Source organism: Nyctereutes procyonoides, unplaced genomic scaffold (genome assembly GCF_905146905.1).
Source record: "Nyctereutes procyonoides isolate TBG_1078 unplaced genomic scaffold, NYPRO_anot_genome, whole genome shotgun sequence".
Lineage (NCBI taxonomy): Eukaryota > Metazoa > Chordata > Mammalia > Carnivora > Canidae > Nyctereutes > Nyctereutes procyonoides.
The window spans coordinates 18,530,506-18,554,331 of NW_026575024.1; the positions used below are offsets into that span (position 1 = coordinate 18,530,506).

The 23,826-nt window shown below is 59.7% G+C and overlaps 2 protein-coding genes across 7 annotated transcripts; one reads left to right on the forward strand and one right to left on the reverse strand.

Moving 5' to 3' along the window:
* Positions 1 to 1,130: 1,130 nt before the first annotated feature.
* EMILIN3 (elastin microfibril interfacer 3) lies at positions 1,131 to 6,850 on the forward strand. Its single transcript, XM_055301510.1, has 4 exons — positions 1,131 to 1,555; positions 2,803 to 2,925; positions 4,079 to 4,302; positions 4,583 to 6,850. The coding sequence occupies exons 1-4, from the start codon at positions 1,392 to 1,394 to the stop codon at positions 6,373 to 6,375; spliced, it is 2,304 nt and encodes a 767-aa protein (XP_055157485.1). The 5' UTR covers positions 1,131 to 1,391; the 3' UTR covers positions 6,376 to 6,850.
* Positions 6,851 to 6,955: 105 nt separating this feature from the next.
* On the reverse strand, positions 6,956 to 23,812 carry LPIN3 (lipin 3). Of its 6 annotated transcripts, XM_055301487.1 has the most exons (22): positions 23,690 to 23,812; positions 22,708 to 22,758; positions 19,947 to 20,098; positions 19,648 to 19,847; positions 18,197 to 18,292; positions 16,925 to 17,190; positions 16,641 to 16,733; positions 16,170 to 16,290; positions 15,690 to 16,011; positions 14,790 to 14,889; positions 14,490 to 14,650; positions 13,974 to 14,067; positions 13,806 to 13,875; positions 12,188 to 12,280; positions 12,067 to 12,110; positions 11,178 to 11,316; positions 10,044 to 10,192; positions 9,778 to 9,864; positions 9,147 to 9,299; positions 8,839 to 8,953; positions 8,643 to 8,746; positions 6,956 to 8,465 (listed from the first exon to the last, which is right to left on the reverse strand). In XM_055301487.1, the coding sequence occupies exons 4-22, from the start codon at positions 19,837 to 19,839 to the stop codon at positions 8,321 to 8,323; spliced, it is 2,544 nt and encodes an 847-aa protein (XP_055157462.1). In that variant the 5' UTR covers positions 19,840 to 19,847; positions 19,947 to 20,098; positions 22,708 to 22,758; positions 23,690 to 23,812; the 3' UTR covers positions 6,956 to 8,320. The 6 variants fall into 6 exon arrangements, with proteins under 6 accessions (XP_055157462.1, XP_055157474.1, XP_055157456.1 ...); XM_055301499.1 differs by lacking the exon at positions 22,708 to 22,758 and having other exon boundaries at positions 16,940 to 17,190; XM_055301481.1 differs by lacking the exon at positions 22,708 to 22,758.
* Positions 23,813 to 23,826: the final 14 nt, after the last annotated feature.

Genomic DNA, 23,826 nt, shown 5'->3' on the forward strand with positions numbered 1-23,826 from the left:
GGTACAGCAGCCCTAGGAAACAAATATACCAGGCAATTCCCCTCCTGGAAGCTGAGTCCCCTCAGCCTGTGTTCCAAGGGGAACACTCAGTCAGCCCACTTTGGTCAGGTGTCTGCTTCTCCCCTCAGGGACCCGCAAGCCACTATGGCTGGGAATGGGCAGGGGGCACAGATGTACATCTCAGAGCTGTCCCCCTCTGGCATCCTTATATCATCACTCTACCAAGAGTGTGTGGATTTACATCTCAGGTTGGAGGAAGGCCTCTCCAGGAGTCAAGAGTTCTTTGACTTCCACACACCAGTCACCTAGTTGGGTAAAGACAGAAGGCTTTGGTCACCTGTGCAGATGAGACAAAGCCAGGAAAAGATGCCACCCCGTGGGATAACAGAATCGGGATTCAAGAAGCTCTTTGCAGGTTAGAAAGCCAACAAGATGATGTCGAATGAGAATGACCCTCAAGGCCAGCTCTTGGGGTCCAAGAGTCAATGTCCCAAGCTTGGGAAACACAACTGAAGCCTTTCTCAACAGCACCTCCTGGTGAGAAACACCTGAAGGTTGTCTTTGACCATCTTGACGGGTGGCTAATACAAAGCCAGTGTGCCGTGGTCCAGCGGGCTAAGTGCTTTAGTTACACAAGGACGAGCAGAGCCTCTGCTGCGGGGCTGGAGAGGTGACGGACCGGTGACGGGTGTCTGGCGCTCCGGGCAGCCTGTACCTAAAAGAGACGGAGAACCAGAGGGACGGCCTGGCCACCGACGGAGGGCTGGTGAGCAGGGAGAGGTTGGGGGGCGCCCCCCACCCCGGGGAGGGCTCAGCACAGTTGGTTCTCAGCTGCCCTGGTCACCTCCGCCGGCGGTGCGAGCAGGCGCAGCTAGCCGACAGGGGCCCTCCGGGGCCTGTTCCAAGGCGGCGGCTGCAGAGGTGTGGCGCGGGCGCGCCCAAGCACGGTGGTGTCAACTCCAGAGCCCGGGCCTGGTCTCGCAGCTGGCACGGCTTGGAGCCCGCGTGCGCCGCGGGAGGGCCGTTCCGAGAGCGCCCCCTCTCGCGGCGGCCGGGTGGACCGGCTGCGCCCCGCCCCCCGGGGCTCTCCCTCCTGCACCTCCCGCTGGCGGGCGGCCCCTCGGGCGTCGGCGCCGAGCTGGGGCGGGGGCCGGCGGCCGGCAGGGGGCCGGCGGAGGCGAGCGGCGCGGCCCCAACTTTATGCTAATCCGCGCAGAGCCCGCCTCCCGCCTCCCTCGGCGGCCCCAGGCGCGAGCAGCGCCGGCCACTCCGCGGGACCAGCGGCCGCGAAGCGCCAGGCGGCCGGGCCAGCGAGCTCCGGGGAGCGCGCGCGGCGGCCGGACCGGGCACCCCCCCCGCCCGCGGGGCCAGGTGGACAGCCGCGGGCCGCGATGGGCCGCCGCCTGCCGGTGTGGCTGTGCGCCGTCGCCGCGCTGCTGTCGGGGGCGCAGGCCAAGGGCACCCCGCTGCTCGCGCGGCCCGCGCCGCCGGGCGCCCCCCGCTACAGCCTCTACACGACCGGATGGCGCCCGCGGCTGCGCCCGGGGCCGCACAAGTAAGCGCGGGCCGCGCCGGGGCGGGGGCGGGAGGCGGGAGGGCGGGGGCCCGGGCGGCGCTCCCACCTGCCCCGACCGCGCGCGGGCCCGCGGAGAGCACCGGCGCCCGGGGCCGAGCGCGGGCGCCCCACGCCCCGGGAGGCCGCGGGGCTGGCGAGAAAGGGGGCCTGGCGCGGCGGCTGGAACCTGGCAGTGCCCGCGGAAGCCTTTCCAGCGAGTAACATTTTCCAGCTGCGCTGTGTGCAGACGCCCGGCGCGGGGACCAGGTGGAGGGAGGGAGGGACGGAGGGAGGGAGGGAGGGCCGGCCGCCCCTCCTCGCCCCGGCCCCGCCAGGTAGGTGATGGAGCCCAGCGCCCGCAGCCTGATCCCAGCCCCCCCTTGGAAGCCCCGGCGCGTCTGGGCCACAGAACTGGTGGGGGTGCCTGGGTCCTGGGCCCGCGCTCGGCTCCAGAGCCCAACAGCAGCCCGCGAGTGGCTGGCTTATGCCAGGCGCCACCTCCCAGGCCCTTGTACCCTGTGAGTGTGGCTCCTGCCCTGGCCCCGGCCTCAGCCTCCGGCTTCCAGTAACAAGTGGCTGGGGAACGGCCGGGTCAGGTGAGTTAGGGGCTCCACCTCGGGTGCTGGCTGACTTCTACTGTAGGAGCGCGCTCAGCCCTTGGCTGACACTCAGTGGGCCTGGCATATCAGAGCAGGCTTCCTGGAGAAGGCCGCACAAGAAGTGATCAGAGAATGAGAAACCAGAGCAAAGATGCGGGCCGGGAGCTGCAAGGTGGCATGCGTTTCCCAGGGAGTCAGGGGATGGGGGGATGAGAAGTGTGGTCTCAAAGGTAGTCAAGCACAAAGTTGGGATCTCAGAAGCCTTAAATGCCAAGAAAGAGCTGAGAGCCAGTGAAGGAGTTGGAGGAGGGTGAGAATGTGCCAAGGCCCTTGTTGAGGAATCCAGGGTGGGCCTCTTTCTCCAGGTAAGAAGGGCGGAGGTCAGACCACAGGAAGGGCTGCTCCTGGCTCACTACGGTGCTTAGCCCAGTAACCAACCCACTGGGAAGCCTGGGATCAGACCAACCAGCCATGAGTCTAGACCCTAGGTCTGGTCCTAGCTCCCAGGAACAAGGAGAAGAGACACAAGAGAGATGCGGATCTGGGTGTCTGTCCCCTGGGGAGGCCCATAGATGGGGAAGGCAGATATAGGAGCCTCAATGGGCCTGGCTCAGGCCAGATATTCCAAGGATGCCGTTCCCCTTGCAGGGCCCTCTGTGCCTACGTGGTGCACAGGAATGTGACCTGTGTCCTACAGGAGGGAGCAGACAGCTACGTGAAGGCCGAATACCGACAGTGTGGATGGGGGCCGAAGTGCCCGGGGACAATCATGTGAGTGCATCCCCATCGCATCCACCCGGGACTGTTGGGCACAAGCCCCAGGCCTGCCTTCCTCCCAGGGCTGCAGCCAGTGCCACCCGGGGTTGTAACTCCTTGGACTCCGAAGAGCTTATTCCCTCAGCTTCCATGCAGGCTGATTGGAGGGGGCCAGGGAGGTGACACGGCAGGCTCAGATTAGGGCCCACAGGGGGACCAGGGGAGGGTGCCCAGAAGAGACCCAGACCAAGGCAAGGAAGAAGCAGCAGAGTCAAAGAGCGTTAGACGTGAACAGAGAGGGCAAGAGGGTCAGACTGACAATGGTGGATGCCAAAGGGACCCCAGGAAGACCCAGGGAGGGGTGTGGAGAAGGCAGGCCAAGGGTGTGGGGATGGCAGCCAGGTTGCAGGGGCTCAGGCCAGACAGACGGGGCTGCGCGAGGATACGTAGGATGCTGCACAGGTGTGATGCACAGGTCTGCACTTGGAGTGGTTCACATGTATGTCTGAAAACAATCACATTTGCTCCAGTGTGTCAGTGGGTGAATAAGCATGTGGCTGAGCAGGGGAAGGAGAGGCACTGGTGGGCCCTGCTCTGCGCCCCTGGGCCTTCCCACCTGTGCTTAGAATCTGAGGTGCTACCCCACCAGCCTGGGTGGCCAGAGCTGAGTTACCAGAGTAGGCTAGGGAGGAGGGGAGAGAACCAAGGGGACCGATGAGAGCCAAGAGTGGCCCCAGCTCACTGAGAAGGGCTGCCCACCCTGGCCCCGGGGCAGCATCCCCTCACACACCCATAGGGAAGGGGCTGAGGCTGTGTCCAGATTCTTTGACGTACCACCAAAGGCAGAGTGGAATTTCTGATGGCAGTATGAGCTACAGGGGGATCCAGTGGCTTGGGGACATTGGGGCTAAATCTCTGCTAGTGTTCTCTCCAAGCAAACAGGATGGGGTGGAGCTGCACCTGCACCTGCACCTGCTCCTGCTCCTTACCCTTTCTCTGACCCTCTGCAAGGCCTGCCTCCTCCCCACCGCCCTGTCACTTTGTGCACAGAAAAAAGAAAAGCTTTGGCGGCGGTGTGGAGGGGGGCAGATAATCCAGCTCTTACGCCAGGAGGCAGGAGCCTCAGTCCTCAGGTACAGGGCCCTGCCCTCTCCCCTCGCTGGCCCAGGTACCGAACAGTGCTCAGGCCCAGATACAAGGTTGGCTACAAGACAGTGACGGACCTTGCCTGGCGGTGCTGCCCTGGCCTCACTGGAGAAGGCTGCCCCGAGCACCTGACGGACCACGGGGCCACCCCAGCCCAGCCAGAGCCTGAGCCCCAGATTCCCTCAGGGCAACTGGGCCCAGGGCCCCAGGCCCCTTCTTCTAGCAGAGTGGCCCCCAGCCCCTATGGTGAGTTTGCCGGTGGAGACCCTACCAGGTGGTCAGGTTTCTTGGGGGTAGCGGGGGGGGGGGGGGCTGACCAAGGTGGGCTGAGCTCCAGCAGGGCTGGGAAGGGCGCATCTCATGCTGGGCTTGACGCAGAGCTCCCAGAGGCCTTCCCAAAGCTGAGAGAGCTATGCTCAGTGGGAAGGTCAGCTTAGAACAGAAACTCTCCAGTGGCCTGGCAACAGGACAGGCTGAGGGAGGCAGGCCAGTGATGCCCCTGGGGTTCTCTCCTCCTCTTTCCCAGGAAGGAAAGGCCCAGGGCTGTTCGGTGAGCGGCTGGAACGCCTAGAAGGTGATGTCCAGCGCCTGGCACAAGCATATGGTACCCTCAGTGGCCTGGTGGCCAGCCACGAGGACCCCAACAAGATGACTGGAGGTCCCAGGGCCCCAGTCACCCCCGTGGGCTTCGGGGTCATCTCTGAGGGGTTTGTGAAGCCCAGAGACAGAGCTGGAGGGCCGCTCCCACCCCCCCTCGACGAGATCTTGAGCAAGGTGACAGAGGTGAGCAACACGCTCCGGACCAAGGTGCAGCTGCTAGACGAGGTGCACGGGCTGGCCCTCGGCCACGAGGCTCACCTCCAGCGGCTGCGGGAGGCCCCTCCGTCTCCGCTCACTTCCCTGGCGCTGCTGGACGAGTACGTGGACCGGCGGCTGCAGCGCCTCTGGGGAAGCCTGCTGGATGGCTTCGAGCAGAGACTGCAGGGTGTCCAGAGCACGTGCGACCTGCGGGTGCAGGAGGTGCGGCAGCAGTGCGAGGAGGGCCAGGCGGCCAGCCAGCGGCTGCACCAGAGCCTGGACGGCCGGGAGCTGGCCCTGCGCCGGGAGCTGTCACAGCTCGGGACCAGGCTGCAGGGTCTGAGCGTGGCCGGCGGGAGCAGCTGCTGCAGCCGGCTGGCCTTGATCAGTGCCCGCGTGGACAACCTCGAGAGGAACCTACGGGCGGTCGCTGAGGCTCAGAGGGGCCATGGCCCCCTCGCCACGGATGAGCTCGAGCGGCTCTCTGCTGCCATGCTCGAGGGGGGTGTGGATGGGCTTCTGGAGGGCCTGGAGACCCTCAATGGGACGGAGGGCCGGGTGCGAGGCTGCTGCCTGGGGATGGAGGAGGGTGGCTGGGAGGCGGGGGGCTTCAGGACCACGCTGGAAGAGCGGGTGCGGAGCCTAGAGGAGCGCCTGGCGGCGCTGGCCGCGGAGCTCAGCCACCACGGCGCGCCACCCCCACCGGGCAGGCCAGCCCGGCCCCTGGTGCAGACGGAGCTGGCGGTGTTGGAGCAGCGGCTGGTTTCCCTGGAGACCTCGTGCGCCCCCAGCACCACCTCAGCCATCCTGGACAACCTGGCGGCGGAGGTGAAGGCCTGGCAGAGCCGGAGTGAGGCCCTCCTGCGCCAGGTGGCCGGCCACGCCGCCCTGCTCCGGCAGCTCAACGGCACCGTGGCCGAGGTCCAGGAGCAGCTGGCCGAAGCGACGGGCAGCTCACTTCAAGGCGAGATCACTCTGCTCAAGGTCAACCTGAACTCTGTGAGCAGGTCACTCACGGGCCTCAGCGACTCCGTCAGCCAGTACTCTGATGCCTTCTTGGCCGCCAACTCGTCCCTGGACGAGCGGGAACGCAAGGTGGAGGCCGAGGTTCACGCCATCCAGGAACAGGTCAGCAGCCAAGGCTCTCGGCTGCAGGCTGGCCACAGGCAGGTCCTGAGCCTGAGGGGGGAGCTGGAGCGGCTCAAGGCTGGCATGGCCGACGTGGCCGGCGGGCTGAGCCGCTGCCAGGACACGGCCCAGGAACTGCGGCACGTGGTGGGCCACTTTGACCAGCGGGTGGCTCAAGTGGAGGGTGCATGTGGGAGGCTGGGCCTACTGGCTGCGGGCCTGGACAGCTTGCCCACTGAGTCACTCGGGCCCAGGGAAGGCCTGTGGGGCTACGTGGACCAGCTGAATCGCACGCTGGCTCAGCACGCACAGGACATCGCCCGCCTCCGGGATGACCTCCTGGACTGCCGGGCCCAGCTGGCCGAGCAGGTGCGGCCCCGGCAAGCCGACTAGGCGGGTCAGAGAGGACCTAACCCTGGATCTCACCAACCCTGGGGGTGTCCCTCCAGAGCCCAGCCTTGCCCAACAGTGCCTCCCAGCCTCTCCCTGGCCGGCATGGATGCCACTTCAGAGGCCACGGAAAGACTAGCCTTGGTCCAGCTCCATAGGACTATCCCAGCCATGAAAATCAACACTCGTACCAACTGGACGATTCAGGATCACGGTCAAGGCAAGGACATCATGCCTGAAGGCCAGGGCGGACCTAAAGGACCTCACAGTCCGGTCTGCATTGCTCTTCTGCAGATATACAGGGTCATCACCTCTACAGAGGCCCGCAGGTCCAGTCCCACATGGCGGCCTATCCACATCTTCCTCTGTCCCTGGGCAATAGCCCCCAGCCTGGGGAGGCTTCCGGTTCCCTCGTCCCCTTGACCTCTCTCCCTAGCCATCCGGGCTCAGTTTCTGCAGGAAGGTGGCGCCCACTGGCACTGTCCTCACACCTGGCAGCTTTGTGGATACAGTTTCTGAACCAAGGACCAGAGATTTCCACCCCCCACCCCCGTCCTTCCAGACCGAACAGAAACACAAAGACTCAGCTGAGAGTTCTTTTTATTCCTTTGGACCCTCCCCTCAAGTGAGGGCTTAGGCAGCTGTAGATTCCCTGAGCAAAGGACAGGTCCAGACCATGTGTTTAGAGACCCTCCTCAATTTATCTTCTTTTTCCCAAAGATGCTTCATAGCCTCTGGTCCCCATACCCCCGACTCCTCTCTATTGGGGGAAAATCCTGCCTGCCCCTGTCCCCATCCCCAGGTCAGGGCCTCTCTCCGGAGTAGCCCTTGTAGACACCATGGCCCAATTGAGGCCAGACTCTGCACAGGAGGCCAGGGGAGAGAAGGGCCTAGTTTCCAGCATCCTAGCAAAACCCCAGCCCCACCTGGAAGTTCACTAGGTGGTGAGATATTCAAGTACGACGCCACTTGAACACGCAGGGTTCATCCAGCCTGCAGAGTTCCCAGAGACCCTGATGCCCAGCTCTGCTGAGGCTCCTGGCCTCAGTTTACCCACAGCAGCACAGGCCCTCCTGTGCTACATTCAGGTCTCTGTAGCCCTGCCTTCTGGTTTCATCCCTCCACTGTGGTGCTGTTGGGGGAGGGCCGGCCTGGATTAAAGCTTTTAGCTCGTCTAAAGGAATTTTATTCCCCAAGGACAGTAGGCTGGAAGGCTGCAGTGGGCTGCCAGCCCAGCTTCCTGCAGCCTCTTGGGCAAGAGCTCACTCCGCAGCCACAGGGGCCCTGAATCAACCAGCAAAGTCCAGGGAGAGTGGGCAGGTCACCACCACCCGTCCTGGCAAGGTTTGAGGCTGTGTCCTCAGGGGCGGTGCCCAGAGGAACAGGAGCAGCAGCCAGGTACAGGCTAGGCCAGGTGGGAGCCACAGTCATGCCCCCATCCCTTGATGTCTGAGAATCCAGGGTTGGGGTGTTGAGGTACTGGGGTACCGGGGAGAGCAGCGAAGTCTTGCTCAAGGGCTGCGGGAGGGGGGCCAGGGTTAGGGAAGGGTCTGGCTGCAGAGGGTATGGTCCACGCTGCCCCCATGCTGCTTAGCCAGCCTCTCCTGTACGTATAGATTCTAAGCCTCACAGACCTCTCTGTCCCATCAGGAGTCGAGGCAATGTACAGGGTGACAGGGACAGACAGGTCAAGAGCATGGAGAATCCTGCAAGGGCCCAAGTGACAATCATTTAATTGCTACAAGCCAGAGCCACGCTGAGGCCTGGGGCAGCTGCCCCACTCCTGCAGATCAGCTGGCAAAGGCAAGAGACAGGACAGGGAGGAGGAAGGGCATCTGTGGCTGCCAACTAGCTCTCAGCCCCCTCCTCCTCTTCAGGGGACTGGCTCCTGGTCCCTGGAACACCCCATCAGTTCTGGGCCAGGAAGGAGGGGGCGGCTGGGGCTGGTTCAGGCCAGGGCATCGAGGTCCACAGGAACCAGTGGCTCCCGCCAGTAGCAGAAGTTGCTGTATTCAGGGTGGGCCAGGTCTGTGCTGGGGCCACGGCCCACAGGAGGGAAGACGAGCTCAACCACCTCACCTAGGCGTTCGTACCTGTGGGCCAAACAGGGTCAGCGGTGAGCCTGCACTGCCACCAGGCCCCAGCCCCCAGCCCAGCAGGCAGAGACTGCATCCTGCCTGGGAGCCCTGGGTGCAATCAAGGCCCAGAGAGAGGCTGAGGCATGAAGACTTGGGAGGGTACGGGGGACACATGGCAGGGTCTGGCCTCACGTGGATTTGTGGTTCTTCACAAGTTCCTGAATGAGCTCTCCCCGGGGATTGACCGTGAAGATGCGAGATTCTGGGAGGCCCACCTGCCGGTAGGCAGTGACATCCTATGGAGAACAGGGAGGGACAGACAGGACATCCAGGTGGGCTGGGAGACAGGGAGGAGGCAGCCCAGCCGGTGGGGAGGGGACACACTCACGTTGGGCCTGTTTCCGAAGGCAGCATAGAAGGGCTGTCTGTTGGGCAGGAACAGCTGCTGGATGTCACTCAGGCAGGCAATTTTGAACACCTCTGGTTTCTTCTCAATCACCTCCCTGGAGCAGCCGGGGCCATGGGCAGGAAAGGGAACCGAGGAGGGGCAGCAATCAGAGGATGGTAGGGTCAGGTGACTCGGGGTCAGACTCAACTGACACCCCAGCAAGGCCTGATGTTGGCCAGGCCTGAGCCGCAGTGAGCCTGTCACTCCCCTCAAGGGCCCCTGGGCTTGTACCCCATAGGGGTGGTTACCTGTGAAGGGCAGAGAAGAGGCTGCTGGGAGACAGCAGGATGGGGCCCTTGGGGAGGCCAAAGCCCCGCTCGCTCACCCAGCGCAGGTAACCCTTGGTGAGGTCTGCCATGCCGATGGCCCGCGCCGAGCAGTACAGGAACTTGTACCCATTTCTAGGGGTGGGGGAGAGGAGTGGCACGGAGCCATCAGAGACCAGCCACTCCCCATCCCCGCCCTACTCCCCTTGGCTTCCACCAGCTCAGCCCAACCCCAGGGTTCTGGCCTTCAAACCCAGAGGTCTTTGCAAGGAGGGGACTTAGCGAGAACATCTGAGAGAGGTGGCCTCAGGAGCTGCTGTCCCAGAGAGGAGGGCCTTGGACAGCATCCCGAGGCCCAGGTGGACCAGGATGGCCAAAGGTTTGAGCCAGTCTGTAGGCCTCCCCTACAGCATGAAGACCAGCAGTTAGACTCAAATGCCAGATGACAGGAGACAAGTCTTTCACAGGAGAATGGAGGACCATCCAGGGATGTGCCCGGGGTTTATTCCCTTGTGGGTCCCCAAGCCTGGCTTCCTGGGGCAAAGGCCACGGTGGCCTAAGAAGACATCCTGTTGTTCCCTCCCTGGGGCCCTGCCCCAGCCCAGGCACTCACAGGTGGATTTTGTGGTAGAGACTGGTGATGCCCTGGTGTGTCCAGTCTTTCCCCAGCTGCGGCAAAATGTGGCCCAGAGCGTCTGACCTAGAGCCACAGAAGAGGGGTCACTCCGAGGCAGCCCCACGTAGCCCTCATGTTCCACGACCCCCAGCCCCCAGGATGGCACAGTGGGGTGGAGGGCCTTTCTTGATGTCCCCCTTCCCCCAGCACAGAGGAGGCCAGTCCCAGGCCCGCCCTCTCTCCCCTGGCCAACCAGGCCTCACTTGGTAATGGTCCCGTCGATGTCCGAGATGACCACCTTGTCGTCCCATTTCCACAGATAGATGGTGGCCCTGCAGCGGCAGGTGCCCTGGTACTGGGTGGTCACACTGAAGACCACATCATTGGCACCTTCTTGCAGGTTCAGGCGCCGCTGGGGCCAGGCAAAGGGGGAAAGCTGTGACCTGCCACAGCCTGGTGTGTCTGCCACCCACCACCCCAAACCGTGGTCTTTGATCCCCACAGGCCTCTCATTCCCCTCTTACCTCCCAACTCAGAGAGCCTGCCTGAATTCACCCAAGACAACCACACACAGACACATCCATACGGGTAGAGGGCGGCCTCTGGGAGTGAAGGAGTGAGAGGGCGCTGGCTGGGGCCTGCATAGGCCCAGACACAGGAGCCCTGACCTCCCTTCCTGCCTCTTTGGGATGAAGCTCACAGACAAAGTCTGGCCCACAAGTCCCACCCAGGTTTCTCAGGTCAGCCCTAAGGCTGGCACTGCTCCTGGCAGGGAGACACCCTACTCCCTAGAAGGGACCTTCTGGAGATCCTCACAGGTGGTCTCCTGCCTGGGGCCAGTGTACTTGTGATATCCCTCCAAAGAGAGACCTGGTCCTGTCCTTGTTCCATAGAGAAGAATCAGGGCAGCTCTCAGCCACTCACAGTGACCAAGGCTATTGGGCCCTGGTTGACCCCAAAGTGGGTATCACACAAGTATAGATGGTAGCTGCTCTGTACCAGGCTGGCCCCCCTGGGCACCTCCCCGACAGAGCCACACTTAAGGGCCAGTTACTAAGCTCCAAGACAGGACGTGGGGGCAGGGACTGCCAAAATCTGAGGGACTGTCATCAGCCTTTGATTCCTTCAGCGTGGTCTCCAAGGGCTGACCCAGAGCCAGCAACCCACCACAGGTAGATACTTTAGACAACAGAGAAGGCTTTTCCAGTAAGAGCATCCAACAGAGAAAGGGGTTGGCACTTAAAGAAGTAAGCCCCTGACCCTGGAGGTTGTCAAGGAGAGGCTATTAGGGAGGCTGCCGAGGGGATGGATTCTGGGCTTTGGTAAACTTAAGGCTCCAGGGAACCCATGATCTCAGCCTCACCCCCCTGCCCAAACGCACCTCCCCACACACTCACGATCTGATTGGAGGAGAGGCGCAGAGACTTCTTGTAGGTGGGAGTGTAGGCTGGAGGTGAGGGTGGCAGGGACGGGGCCTCCAGGATCACAGGGCTCTCTGGGGCATCATCCTCACTACTCAGGACATCAGTCTTCTCCCTGCAGGCAGCCCGGCTCTCAGGCCACTTTCCCCAGCCAACGCCCTACACTCCCAGTGGATGTTCAGCTCTGAGCCCAGGCCGCAAGGAACCTAGGGCTTGGCCGTGCCCCTCCAGAGACTACCCAGGGGATCAGAACCTCCCCCCCAACCCAGATCTGCCCATTTGGAGAGGGGTAGCAGGCATAAGGATGCAGGCCAGCAGTATACACCCAGCAAGAAGCCAGCAGAGCTGGAGCTGGTAAGACCCAGTGTTCCTGGCCCTCAGAGCATGGCCAAGATAGCCCTGGAGATGTTTATCTGTAAAACCGAGCAGTGCGTCTTAGGGTTCATTAACAATCAAAATCCCACCTGCTTTGGCTTTAGCTGACCTGCTCTTGGCCATCACCCACCCAAGCTTGGGTGTACTGATTTCTTGAGAGGTGAATAAGACAAAGTCAGCCTAACCTTGGCAAAAAGGGGAGGCCCCACCCCTCCTTAAGACAGCAGTCCCTTGTCTGGGCCAGGAGTCTGGACAACTGTTCTAGCTCCACCAGTTCCCAGCTGTGGAACTTTGGGTGTATCTCTAGGCCTCGGTTTTCCCCATCTGTGAAATGGGGACATTTCTCAAGAAAAAGGAAGGGTGCAGAAGTCACTGGGCAGTGACAAAGAACTATAGCTGGGGGAGAGGTGCTAGTGCCACCCTGCCCCCACAGGGATCTTCCCGAGGCTTGGCTCCAGCTGCAGAGCTCCAGCCAAGAGGTCCAGCTCACCCCTGCTGCTCCCTGGCTGTGGTTTTCTCTGTCTGGGCACTGCGCTGTAGGAAGAACATACATCCAGTGAGCCCCACCTCCTGCGTGGGCTTGACCATGCCCTTTGACCATGAGCCTTTACCTCCTGGGCCGAGAAGTCCCTGCGTCGCCAGGAAAACCACCACCGTCCACCCTTCCGGGGCATCTTCTCCTTTTCCAGTTTGTCCACGGTGCTCTGTGGGCAGATAAAGACCGTGGCATTTGTTTCCTGCACCACAAAAACCTACCTTTCATTGTCCCCATGAACCGGAGTCTGAGGCTGACGCTAGAGCAAGGTGCTGCCAACATTTGGAGGCTGAGGAAGCATCTTTGTCTCCATCCCGGGATTCCAAGCAATGATTCATGGAGCTAAGTGCAGAGACCAAGGGCCATTCTGGTCAACCCTCCCCCATCCCCACTCTACCCCAGCCTTGACCCCCTAGCTCTGGTCCAGCCTTGGCCTGGCCTCCAGATCCTGTAGGCCAGTATTCCTACTAGAGTAGCTGAAGACAGTGCTTTGGGAGTTTCTCAGGATCTAGGACTCTCTGCATGATACCACCAAGTAACAGGAAGAACAGTCTATAGCCAGTACTCCCCTCAATCTCCCAGACCAACATAGGCAACCCCAAAGGTCAGTGACTCTGTCCCATGGATGGCCTCCCTCTCCGTGTGTTACCACCACTGCCTGATGGGGGCAACACGACATTGGGAAGATGCTGATTAGATTCAAGTGAGGCAGTCCCTGGGGGAGGCCAGAAGAACCTAGGCCGAGGCCCACCCAGGAGATGTATCAGCTTCCTACAGACAGAATGGTGAACCCAAGTTGGGAGGACATGACCTGGAGGTGGGTCAGCCAGGATACCCCCTTGATCTGGAAACAGGCTGAGGGAGTCTCCCAGGGGCCTCAGATGGTAGATCCGTCTGGGAGAGGTGAGGAGAACCTAGCAAGAGAGTAACCCTCCTCCTTCCCACAGGCTCTGGTCCTAGCTCAGACCCAGGGCCAGCCAGAGGACAGAGCCTCACCAAAGGGAGGCACCAACTGTCAACAACATCTGGTTAGTGATGTTCTTGGGCAAGTCTAATTAATCCAAGAACAATGGGCCAGATTAGGGCCCTGTACCACTCCCAGTGGGGTAGGAGGGGAAGATGCAGGTTAGGGAGGGTGAAGTTCTGGGAGGGACTGAAGAGGCTGGGTTCCTTCCCAGCTCTGAGCACCAGCACATGTTGTTCCCTGCCCCTCATCTGCCTACAGATGGCTCATCCTTCAGATCTCTGCCCAGGGGGCACTTGCTCAGCAAACCCCTGTTTTTGCTTCTTAGAGCACCCCAGTCTCTCCCTCCCAATACTCATGGCTGAATTTTATATTCATCTGGCTGTCTTATGATTAACCGTCTTTCTAGGACGACATGACTGTCCCCAGCCTGTGCCCAGCACACAGTAGGTACTCAACAGATGCAGGCCAATAAAGCAAGCAAGGGCCCGCAGCCCAGCCCAGAGAGGGGCTCAGGGTAGGGTAAGGTCTCCCAAGCCTTGTCTCTCAGATCTAAAAGTCTCCTGCGGAAGCTTATTACCCTCTCTGGTTTGCCCTGAGCTCCTGGGAGTCAAGTCCAACCCTGATAGGATTCAGCAACACCAGGACGCCAGGGAAGGGCGGGGCTTCAGGGGACCTGGGTTGCCTCTGTCACAGTGGGTCTCATAGCCAGTCAGCCCCAGACCGTTACCTTGGGCAAGTTTCTCTGGAAGGCTTGCAGGGAGAGGATCATGGGAGCAGCTACAGCCCAGTTATAATGCCTGGAGAGACAGAACAGGGAGTCAGGGCTACAGCAGCCACGGGGCAGGGGAGGGCAGGGTGACCCCGGGGCTGCCAGCGGCTCAGTCTTGGTACTCACTTCTCATTGATTTTCACCACCAGGTTTGGGTGCTCCAGGAGGCCAGGGTTTTGGACGAGGTCTTGGTAGGAGACGATGTGCTGGTTGAACTTCTCTGGGCACAACAGCAGAGAGTACAGAGTGAGGCTGACACGTCTGACGTGACCTTTTGCCCCAGCCCCACCCGGCTCCCCCACATTCTATCACTGGGGGGCCTCCTGCAGGTTGAGTCTGGGAGCCAGCAGGGCTCCTCCCCACCTGTGTGTTTTGCACCTGTTGTGCCCACCCCAGGCACTCACCATCCCGGATTCACAGGGTAAGTCACAGCTGAGCGCTAAGTGTTTGCTTCTTAGTTGGGAAGGCCCTGCCCTCGCTGGCTGCATGGGACCCCACAAGGAGGAGAACAGCAAGGGTGCCCAGCCTAGCCTAACACCTCTGCTGCCCCCCGTCCCCCCACTCTTGGGGCCTCCTGCCCTCCCCAGGTCCCTGCGGCTCAGTGCCAACCCTTGGAAGGGCTCCAGCCTTGGTCAGACATACCCAGGGAAATGTCCCGGCTGTCAGCTAGGCCACCACACAGGGACAGCTCTATCATGTCTACCATGTCCAGAGTGGGTTCTGGCTCCTGTTCTGGGTTGGGGTCTCCTAGGTGCTTCTGGCTGTTGGGCGCACTCCACCGTCTGGGCCCCAGTCCACAGTCACTGGGAGCAGAGGGACCAACAGTGATATGAATATAACAAGGCTGGGAGGAGGGGCCCACCCCTCTCAGGACCTTGGGAGCCAGACCCTGGCACCACGGACCCTAATTCCAAGACACCCTGGCACCCAGTACCCAAGTACCTCCGGGGGAAGTAAAGGGCGGCATTCTCAGAATCCAGAGAGGGCAGGTCATCCAGATAGATGTCACTGGGGCCCAGGTGCTGGCTTCTCTTCATGGAGCCTGAGGGCAGAGGGGACACCTGTAGTGCCAACATGTGCTTAGTAGCATGGGCAGTAGGTGTCCCCTTGTCAGTGAACACCAAAAAGCAGCGCTGTCTGATAGAACTTTTTGGGATGCTAGACATGTCCCCTGTCTGTCCAGTACTGCTGGCCCCATGCCACTATTGCTGAAAATGTGGTATGATGGAGAAATGCAATTTTATATGTTATTTAATTTCAACTAATTTTAACCAAGTTTTCCATAGCCATATTTGGCCAGCAGCTACTGATTTGGACAGTGAGTCCTAGTACCTTCCCACACTCTTAGGATAAACCCCAGCTCCGACGCCAGGAATGATCCAGCATCTGCTCATCTTGCTGGCTTCCTCCCCCAACCCCGCCTTGCTCAAGACACACCAGCTGCCTCCCTTCCTAGACATACAACCTTCCTCCCACTTCATGGCCCTGACACATGCTCTTCCTTCTACCCAGGATTCTCTTCCCTTGATCCTCACTTGGCTGGGACTTTATCATCGTTCGCATCTCAGCTCGCGCATCCCCCACTCAGAGAGGCCTTCCCCGTCCATGTGATTTAAGTAGCCTCCGTCCCCACCAATGATTCTGTCCTGTGTCACCCGTGACATGCTCTTCCCTGTTTATGCATGCCTTCATCTCTCTCCCTTGCTCGACTGCGAGCCCGTGAGGCCTGGTGACATGCATGGTGCCAGGCACACAGTAGGTGCTCAAAACATGCTTGAAAGTCCACCCAGTGGGTAACATGAGGCCAGGGAAAAACCCTGGGAGGGTCCAACCATCACTCACCTTTCCTCCCAGCAGAAACTGGGTCCTCGAGGCTGGCCCAGCTCCATGATTTTGAAGGAAGAGGCAGGCCTGCCTCCCTGCGGCTCGGAGTCTTGGTTTCTTTGGTCTCAGGAATGGGGAGAGGGGAACCCAACAGAGCAGGAGGCTCCCCATCAGTAGGAGGAAGGTCAGCAGCAGTCCCTGCTGGCAGGATAAGGGGTCCCGAAGGATCCACGCCAGACACAGAAGTGGAGGGGGTGCTGGGCTTCCCCTGAAGAGGAGAGGCTGCCCCGGCACTGCCATCAGCCACCTTCGAGGACTCGGGCCACTCGGCTTTGGCCACCTTCAGTCAGACAAGTGAGAGGATGGGGGTGAGCCAGTGCAGGTCCTGCCTCCTACACCCCACAACCCCTTGGGGGTCCACATCTCAGGTCCCTGCAGAAGATCACAGAGCCCCTGAAAGGCAGGGATGGGAGGCCCACACAGAAACACCTCACTCACCTTCGGCAGCCTCCCCCAGGCCCACTGTATATGGGACTCAGCTCGTGGAGGGCTGGGCTCAGGGGTCCGCAGCTCCAGCTCTGAGTCACTCTTAGGGGATGTCATCCCACCTGGCAGGAGGCTGCAGGAAGCAAGGACTTAGAGACCCTCAAGCCAGCCTATCACCCACCACTGCCCAATGCCCCCAGCCTGGGGGGAAAGAAAATATTTGTAATACCTATTTATGCCTGTGTTGGACCCAGAAAGTATAAATATATGAAGGACTCCTACAAACCAACAATAATGAGGCAGGCTAGTTTAAAAAAAAAAAAAAGAGCAAAGACTTGAATAAACACTTGGCAAAGGAGACATAGAAATGGCTGGTAAACATGTTAAACATGTTCTATGTCACTATTCATCAGGAAAATGTAAATAGAAAACACTCTGAAATCTTGGACTTGAGTCCTGCCTATGGGCCACCTAGATTCTCACCTGGCCTGGGGACCCCACTCGCCATCAGAGTAGGGGTAGATGTCTTTGGCTTGCGGTGAGGACTCCCCTTCTGACTGGACACTGCTGGGGGGGCTGCAGGGAAATAGAGAGTCACCGATAAGTCAGGGCATCCCAGACAGGGCACGGGGTGGTCAGGGGCTTGGGGAGGTAAAGCCCAGAGAAATCAAGGCCCTTGCCCAGGGTCACACAGCATCAGCAGAAGTGGTGCTTGGGCCCTGGTTGGCATCCCCACAACCTTGGCCCCCTGCCTGGTGGGCACACACCCTGGGGGTTCTGGCCTTGGCTTTTCCAGCAGGGACAGCTCACTCTCAGCGCCTGTCTCCAGCTCCTCGGAACTAGAATTGGCTGCCACCGTGTCCTCCTTCCGCCTAGGTTTCCTCCTGCGAAGTTTCTTCTTCCGCCCTGTGGAGGGCACCTCCTCAGGGAGAGCCTCAGGCTCACTGGCTGTGCTCCGCTGGGAGTCTGAGGGGAACCCAGACAGGGCCCCACAAGGGATGGGTGATGTGCAGAGACGGGGAGGCACGTGTTCCTGTGGAAGAGACCAGGGGCGTACAGCCTGGGTGGGGGGCACCATCACCACCCAATCGTTCTGAGTCCTGCAGGGGTCCCAGAGCCCAGGTGTGAGCTCCTTTGGGGGCCCAGGAAACAGGCACGGAGGCTGGTCAGAGACAGCAGCAGCATGGCCTTGCAGCTGCCACTGGCATCCTCGTTCCCTCACAGAGATGAAGCAGCCCCAGTCCTAGGGCTGCATGTACCCCTGGCAGTTCACAGCAGCCCGAGGTGCTACACGAACCACACTGTCCAAGCAGAACCCTGGGCCTTGGCTACTCATCTCCTCTGCCCACACCTGCTTTCCCTTTACCACTCAGCCAGACATCACCTCCTCCAGGAAGCTTGCCCTAACTATCCCCAGCCCCAGTTCCAACCCCCTTCACTGCCATGACCATATAATTTCATCATCTGCTGTGTATATGTCTGTCTCCCAGGCTCACCTGGAGGCGGGGGTGACCCTTCCCTCATCTGAGTCCACTGCACAGTGTCTTGCATACAATAGGGGCCCACTTAAAGTCTGTGAAACTCAAAGTGTTTAAACACCTCTGCTGCCTTGTGTTGGGTTTTGCCTCCCTTAGGAAACACCCTTCTCCTCATCCCTGACCCTCACGCTTCCGTGTTCTAACTGCACTGAGCCAGCACCAGATCCAGAACAATCCACCTCATGCTTTCCAGCCTCCCCCCTCCTTGACCCCACAGCCATTCAGCAGCACTCTCCTCCTTTTCAAGCCACCCAGGGGCCCAGCTCCAGTGTCTTCTTCTGAGAAACCTTCCCCCACGTTCCCCAGGGAAGGAAATCGGCTTTTGGTGCCCTCCTCCCAATTCTACCCAGGCTCCAACAGCGTGTTGGGAGTGCCAGCCCTAGCCCATCCCCCCACTTCAAACTTGCTGCCAGGGTGTTCCCAAGGGTGGGTGGGTGGGTGACAGGGCCCAAGGTCCTACCCAGGGGATGGCGGGGGGAGCAGATGCCCCAAGGCACTTACATCATCACTCTCCAGCTCCTGGACGAAGAAGGCCTCCCCACTGTCCCCCAGCTTCATGTGCAAGTCCACAGGCTCCCCATTGATCTCCATGTCTACCTGCAATGGGTTGAGGGGGCACAGAGTCCCCGCCGTTGCCTCTCACCCCACAGTCTAGTCTGCTGGCCTCCCTGCCCCCCATCCCCAGCCCCTGGCGTGCCTCACTGCTCCCCACCCTCAGGGGCTCTGCTCAGATTTCCCTTTGCAGAGAGCCTTCACTGAGTTCTGTACACACACACCCACCTCCCCATTCTCTGGGCTTTTTAAAAAGATTTTATTTCTTTATTTGAAAGAGAGAGAGCATGAACAGGAGGGAGGGGCAGAGGGAGAGGGAGAAGCAGGCTCCTTGCTGAGCAGGGAGCCTGATGCAGAACTTGATCCCAGGACCCTGGGATCATGATCTGAGCTGAAGGCAGGCAGTTAACCGACTGAGCCACCCAGGCAGCCGCTCTGGGCTTTCTTGCACGTGCCACTGTCTCAGTATTCTTGTGTCTGCCTTAGTTTCTGTTCTTCTCTCTGCCACACCCCATCAGAACAAGACATGACCATCCTGTCACGGCTGTGTCCCCTACCCCCAGAGTGCCTGCTGACTACATAAACAAGGGTACGAATGACCATTTCCTAGGCACTGAATGGAGAGTTTTATCTGGACTCTCCCATTTAACTTCCAGCAACACCATGTGGTGGCTCCTACCACTACCCCCACTTTATAGACCAGGAAACTGAGACCCCGGGGGTGTTAAGTAATATACTGGGAGGCGGCCAAGTGTGGCTGTGAGCCAAAGATTCCGAGTCCGCAGCCCCAGCTCTTCACCACCTACCTATACGGTCCCCTAGAAGCTCACACTTCCCTGTTAGGATTCCAGCAAGTTCCCAGTGGCCCCAATGTGAAAGGGATTTGGACCCATCGAACCTCTTTTCATATTTCAGACCTCAGTGCTAACAAAAAGCTGTCGTGTTCACCTGGGCCCAGAGAAGACAGTGCAGCTTTCCAAAGGGAGAGAAGCTAACCTTTTGGGGGCCACCCACATCCCTGGCCCTGTGACAGTGTTATCAGCTCCTATCACGTTCTCCCAGATTACCCCTCCAGCACCAGGTAGATGAGAGTGTGTCCATTTGCACAGGTAAAGAGACTAACCAAGGACAAACAGGTAAGGTCTCAGTAATCTGGAGCCAGGCTGGATGCCCCGGGACCAGGGACGGCCCCACTGTGCCCCTCCCAGGGGGAATGGGAGCCCTCTAGGACCAAAACCCCCACACCAACCCAAAACTTGCCAAGAGCGCGCACAAGAATGGAAGCTTGTCCAGAGGACAGATCCCCACCTGAGGGAGGTCTTGGTCCCCTCCAGGGACTGCAGTGACTGCCTGGGCTTTAAGAGCCCACCCGCAGCGGGCCCTGGCGGGGCAGCACTCACCACCTTCTCCCGAGACCGCAGGACGCCCAGCTTGCCGAAGCGCACGTGGAAGGGCGAGCAGCGGAAGGAGCCGTCCGCCTGCTGCACCACCAGCACATCGATGCCACCGCTCAGGGTGGCCGGGTTCAGGCCTCGGTATAGGTCCTTCATGGTCCCAAACACCGTCTCTGCCAGCTGCCCCACGTAGTTCATGGCTGGTGCTGGCAAAGGGAGCGAGTGCTGGGACGAAGGCCGGGCCCAGCTCCCTCAGTGGGGGGGCTCCGCAGCCTGACGGCCCACCCCCAGGTCCCCAGGCTTACAGCGTGTGGCCCTGGGAGCGCCTTTGCAGACGGGCAGCGGCTATAGGATGGGAGATGCGCTGCAGGTGTGGGTTCTAGCCCCTGCTCGCCCGCCGGCCTACTATGGGGCCCCCGGGCAGCTGCCGTCCTTCTGCAGGTGCCGATCTCCACATCTGTCAAATGAGAGCACCAGGTAAGGTGATCTGGGTGCCCCGCGTCTCTCAATGCCATGAGTAATGATGATGACCATGGTGTTCAGTGGCAGGGCTCATTGCATCTTCACAACAACCGGCGAGGCTGGCCAGGCAGGTGTCATTATTACTGTTTACAGACAAGCCAGCTGAGGCTGAGATGGAATGATTTGCCCGGGACCACAGCTCCTAAGGAGAGAAGCCACGATCCAAACCCTGGCCTGTGCAGCTGCAGACCCATCAGTGTGAACCACTGGGTTGTCCCAACTGTGGGAACAGGAGGAGGTCAACACCCTTCCCTGATGTGATGAGGGGCAGCCACATGATATATTAGGCCCAGGGCTCTGTTGGGTAATGGGTGACAGCCCTAAAGGCTGATCTCTTCCCAGAAAGTAGGGAGGAGAGAGTCTCAGTTCTTCCATCTGGGAAATGGGTTCATCTGGCTTGCTGCTTCCTGGTCTTAGGAGTCGGAAGGGGCCTTGCTGTGCCATCATGGCTGATCTGTGGAGAACCAGGGGTGGTGTATCTCAGGTACCTAAGGCTCTGCCGAGCTCTATTCCTGGGGTCAGATGTTTGAAGGAGGGCATCTCCTATAGCTGGGGGTAGAGTGACCTCCCAGTTTATGGCTCCAAATACCAAACTCCTTCCAGTTTCCTGGAACAGGCGGGAATTAAATCCATGGTCCATAGTGTCTCCACTGACTCCAGAGTCTCTAGGCCATAGTTCTCAGGCCTGACCCCGACTTCTGAGACCTTGACTCAGCTGGCCAGGCCCTGAGACCCACATTCAGGCCTTGGGCTGGCCCCTGACCCCATCAAAGCTGCCCCTCCTTCCCCCAGCCAGACCGGTCTCTCCAGCTTTCCCACACTAGGCAGAGCTGGGTAAGCCAGAAGCAGAAGGTTGTAGCAGCCGTGGAGAAGAGCCAGGGCCATAATGAGAGCTGCTTCCACGCTGGCACGCTGCCCACCCCACCAGTGTCAGCTCTTTGCCCCTTCCCTGCTGGCCAGGCCAATGGCCTACTGCCCCTCTGGCTGCCAGTATCCAGGCCATTCCACCTCCACAGGGCACTCCTATCTCTCAGACCCTGCATCAGAACCCCTGGAGGACCACCTTCCATGCAAGACCACTCCTCAAAGAAGTTAAGTGACTTATCCACAGGCCATAGATGGACGGGGAGGAGGGGAGAGTGATGACTTGTATCCTGGTTTCCTGACCCCATATCATGGTTCCTTTTACTCCATAGTTCCCAAACCACACCACAGTTGTCTGTAGGGAGAGCAGCCACTCCAGCCCACCTCTTGCACAACCCTGCAGTGCCTTCAGAATGTGGCCTGTGGCCCAGCAGTGTCGGCATCACCTGGGGGCTTGTTCGAAATGCAGAGCTTCACAAACAATTAGAATTGCTAAAATGAAAACTTGGGATACAATGAAGCTTATTGGACCCTGAAACTATCACTCAAATTCAATAAATATTTTTACCTGCAAAGCACCAGCTATGTGCTAGGTTAAAAATTTCCACTTTGGTCCCTCCCTACCACACCCAATTCTGTGAATAAAGGTCTAGGAAGATAGACCGGGACACATGATGGGCAGGGCTCTAGATCACTGTGCCCAGGAAAAGCAGAGAGGACTCCAGAAGTTTCCAGGAAAAAAGGAGCAAGCATGAGAGGGACAGACCAGGAGTAGGGGCAAAGGTCTGCCCAAGTGGAGGCTCAGATCTGAGCTATCTGCCCTGCTGAGGGCCAAAGAACTGGGTTCGGGGGGTGGGTAGTGACAGGCTTGGCTTGACCTAGTACAGAGTTTCTCAACTTCAGCATCATTGCCGTTTGGGGCTGGATAATCTTTTGCTTTGGGGGGGGGGGGACTGCATTCCTGGTCTCCACCCACTGATACCAGTATTACACTCCCTTCAGTTGTGACAACCAAATTGTCTCCAAACATTGTCAGATGTCCCCTGGGGAACAAAATTGCTCCTGGTAGAGAGCCACTGAGGTAGTAGGGCTGAATGGCAGAGATGACACCATCTCTGGGGGGCACCAGGTCCTACTCTGATCCACTCGTGGGGCATCCTCAGGCAAGTCATGTGCTAGCCTCAGTTTCTCCTTTATGAAACAAGGCCCCAATTTCTCAAACCCTCCTCAGCCTAGAATTCCTTCCTCCCCCTGCTCCTCCGATGTGGGATGGCCTGCACATCGGCCTGTCCAGTATTTGGGGAGATTCCTGTGAGCTAAGTCCTGGGCTCCCCTCTTCTATCTGCACCCATCTCTGAAGGCATCTGCCCTCCCCCAGGACCCAGCTCTGCTTCTTTGGTCTTCTCCAGAAGGGAGCTCTACTTGGCTCCCTTATACCAACCTTCCCTCCAAACTAACATGTTTAAAATCAACACTTCATCTCTCCCCCAGGGACCCAGGCCAGCTGAATTCCTCTCAGGACCCATGGGATCCCTCCCTCCCAAGTCGTCTGAATTTCCTGCTCTTCATGCTGTCCTAGGTCAAGGTGTTGCTACCAGATGCCCAGATCCTGGATGGCAACAGGACACTGTGGCTAAGATACCAGACTGTCTGGGTTCTAATTCCCTCCCTGAAACTTACGCTATGACCTTGGGCAAGTCACTTCACCTCTCTGAGCTTCGGTTTCAGCCTCTGAAATGGGGATAGGGGACACGTGAGTAATTAATGAGATAATTCATGCAAAGCAGTGGCACACAGTAAACGTCCATATATGTCACCTATGAACAGCAGCATCTTTTTTTAGCACTGTGACAGCCCCAGTCACCCAGGCTGGTCCTGAGGGCACCACAGGTCAGGCTGCAATGCACTCCCCCTGCCCACTGTCGAGAGGTTAGATTTCTTTAAGTATCATTTGAGGCCCTGCATGATGGTGGCCCACTGTTGGCAAAGTGAGCACATGGACTCTGGGGAGGACTCACAGGGTGCCCAAGCCTCAGAGCCCACTTTGGGAAGACCCATAGGCCTCCTAGGCCAGCACACAGCTCCACCACAGGGCAGCCAGAACAAGTTGCCCGGGGCCTGAGCTCTCAGCCTCTCTGGGCTCCCAGATTCGGGGAAGGGTGAAGGTATAGCTCATCACCTGCGACCAGAAGAAGCAGGAAGATAACCATTCCTACAGCCCTGGAAGGGGGAAAGCTCCACCCTGGCTCCCCAACAGTCTTCACAGCGACTATGTCTGACTCACCCCGTCTCTGCAGGGCGGGCAAGGGTCAGACCCTACTTTGCCACACAGGATACTCAGTACCAGAAAGGGTGGGTGACCTCCCTCTCCTTTTCCAGCCAAGGTCACAAAGCCTGGCGGGGGTGAAGCTGGGCCAGCCTCCCCTGAGAGGTTTTGGCATCTCCTCTCCTGATCCCGTATTTTGGATGTCCGCGGTCCCGCAGCGGCTGGGCCAGGGAGAAGGGCAAAGGGAGACGGGGCCCTCCACCCCCGAGCTGCCTTCCGATGCGCAGGGACGGGCTCAGGCCCGCGGACAGGAAGAAGCGTGGGTCAGATGGCAGGACAGACGGGCGGGGCGGGCGGCGGGAGGGGCACCTCCTGTCAGGCCGGGGCTCACCCTACCTGGGGAGCTGCCCACTGGACCTCCGGGTCCCGGAGCCGCCGCCTGAGTGCACGGGATCGGCGCCAAGTGTCCCCGGCCCCGCGCTCAGGGGGAGCTTCCGTGTCCTCTAGGAGCGGGTGAGGCCCCGGCTCCGCCC

Excerpts from the sequence above, each read along its gene's own strand:
- EMILIN3 (XM_055301510.1), top strand. The coding sequence starts at position 1,392 with ATGGGCCGCCGCCTGCCGGTGTGGCTGTGCGCCGTCGCCGCGCTGCTG. Across the intron at positions 1,556-2,802 it reads CTGCGCCCGGGGCCGCACAA|GGCCCTCTGTGCCTACGTGG; the intron begins GTAAGCGCGGGC and ends TTCCCCTTGCAG. Across the intron at positions 4,303-4,582 it reads AGTGGCCCCCAGCCCCTATG|GAAGGAAAGGCCCAGGGCTG; the intron begins GTGAGTTTGCCG and ends CCTCTTTCCCAG.
- LPIN3 (XM_055301481.1), bottom strand. The coding sequence starts at position 19,839 with ATGAACTACGTGGGGCAGCTGGCAGAGACGGTGTTTGGGACCATGAAG. Across the intron at positions 12,281-13,805 it reads TCCAGAGAAACTTGCCCAAG|AGCACCGTGGACAAACTGGA; the intron begins GTAACGGTCTGG and ends ATCTGCCCACAG. Across the intron at positions 8,747-8,838 it reads CCTTCGGAAACAGGCCCAAC|GATGTCACTGCCTACCGGCA; the intron begins GTGAGTGTGTCC and ends TGTTCTCCATAG.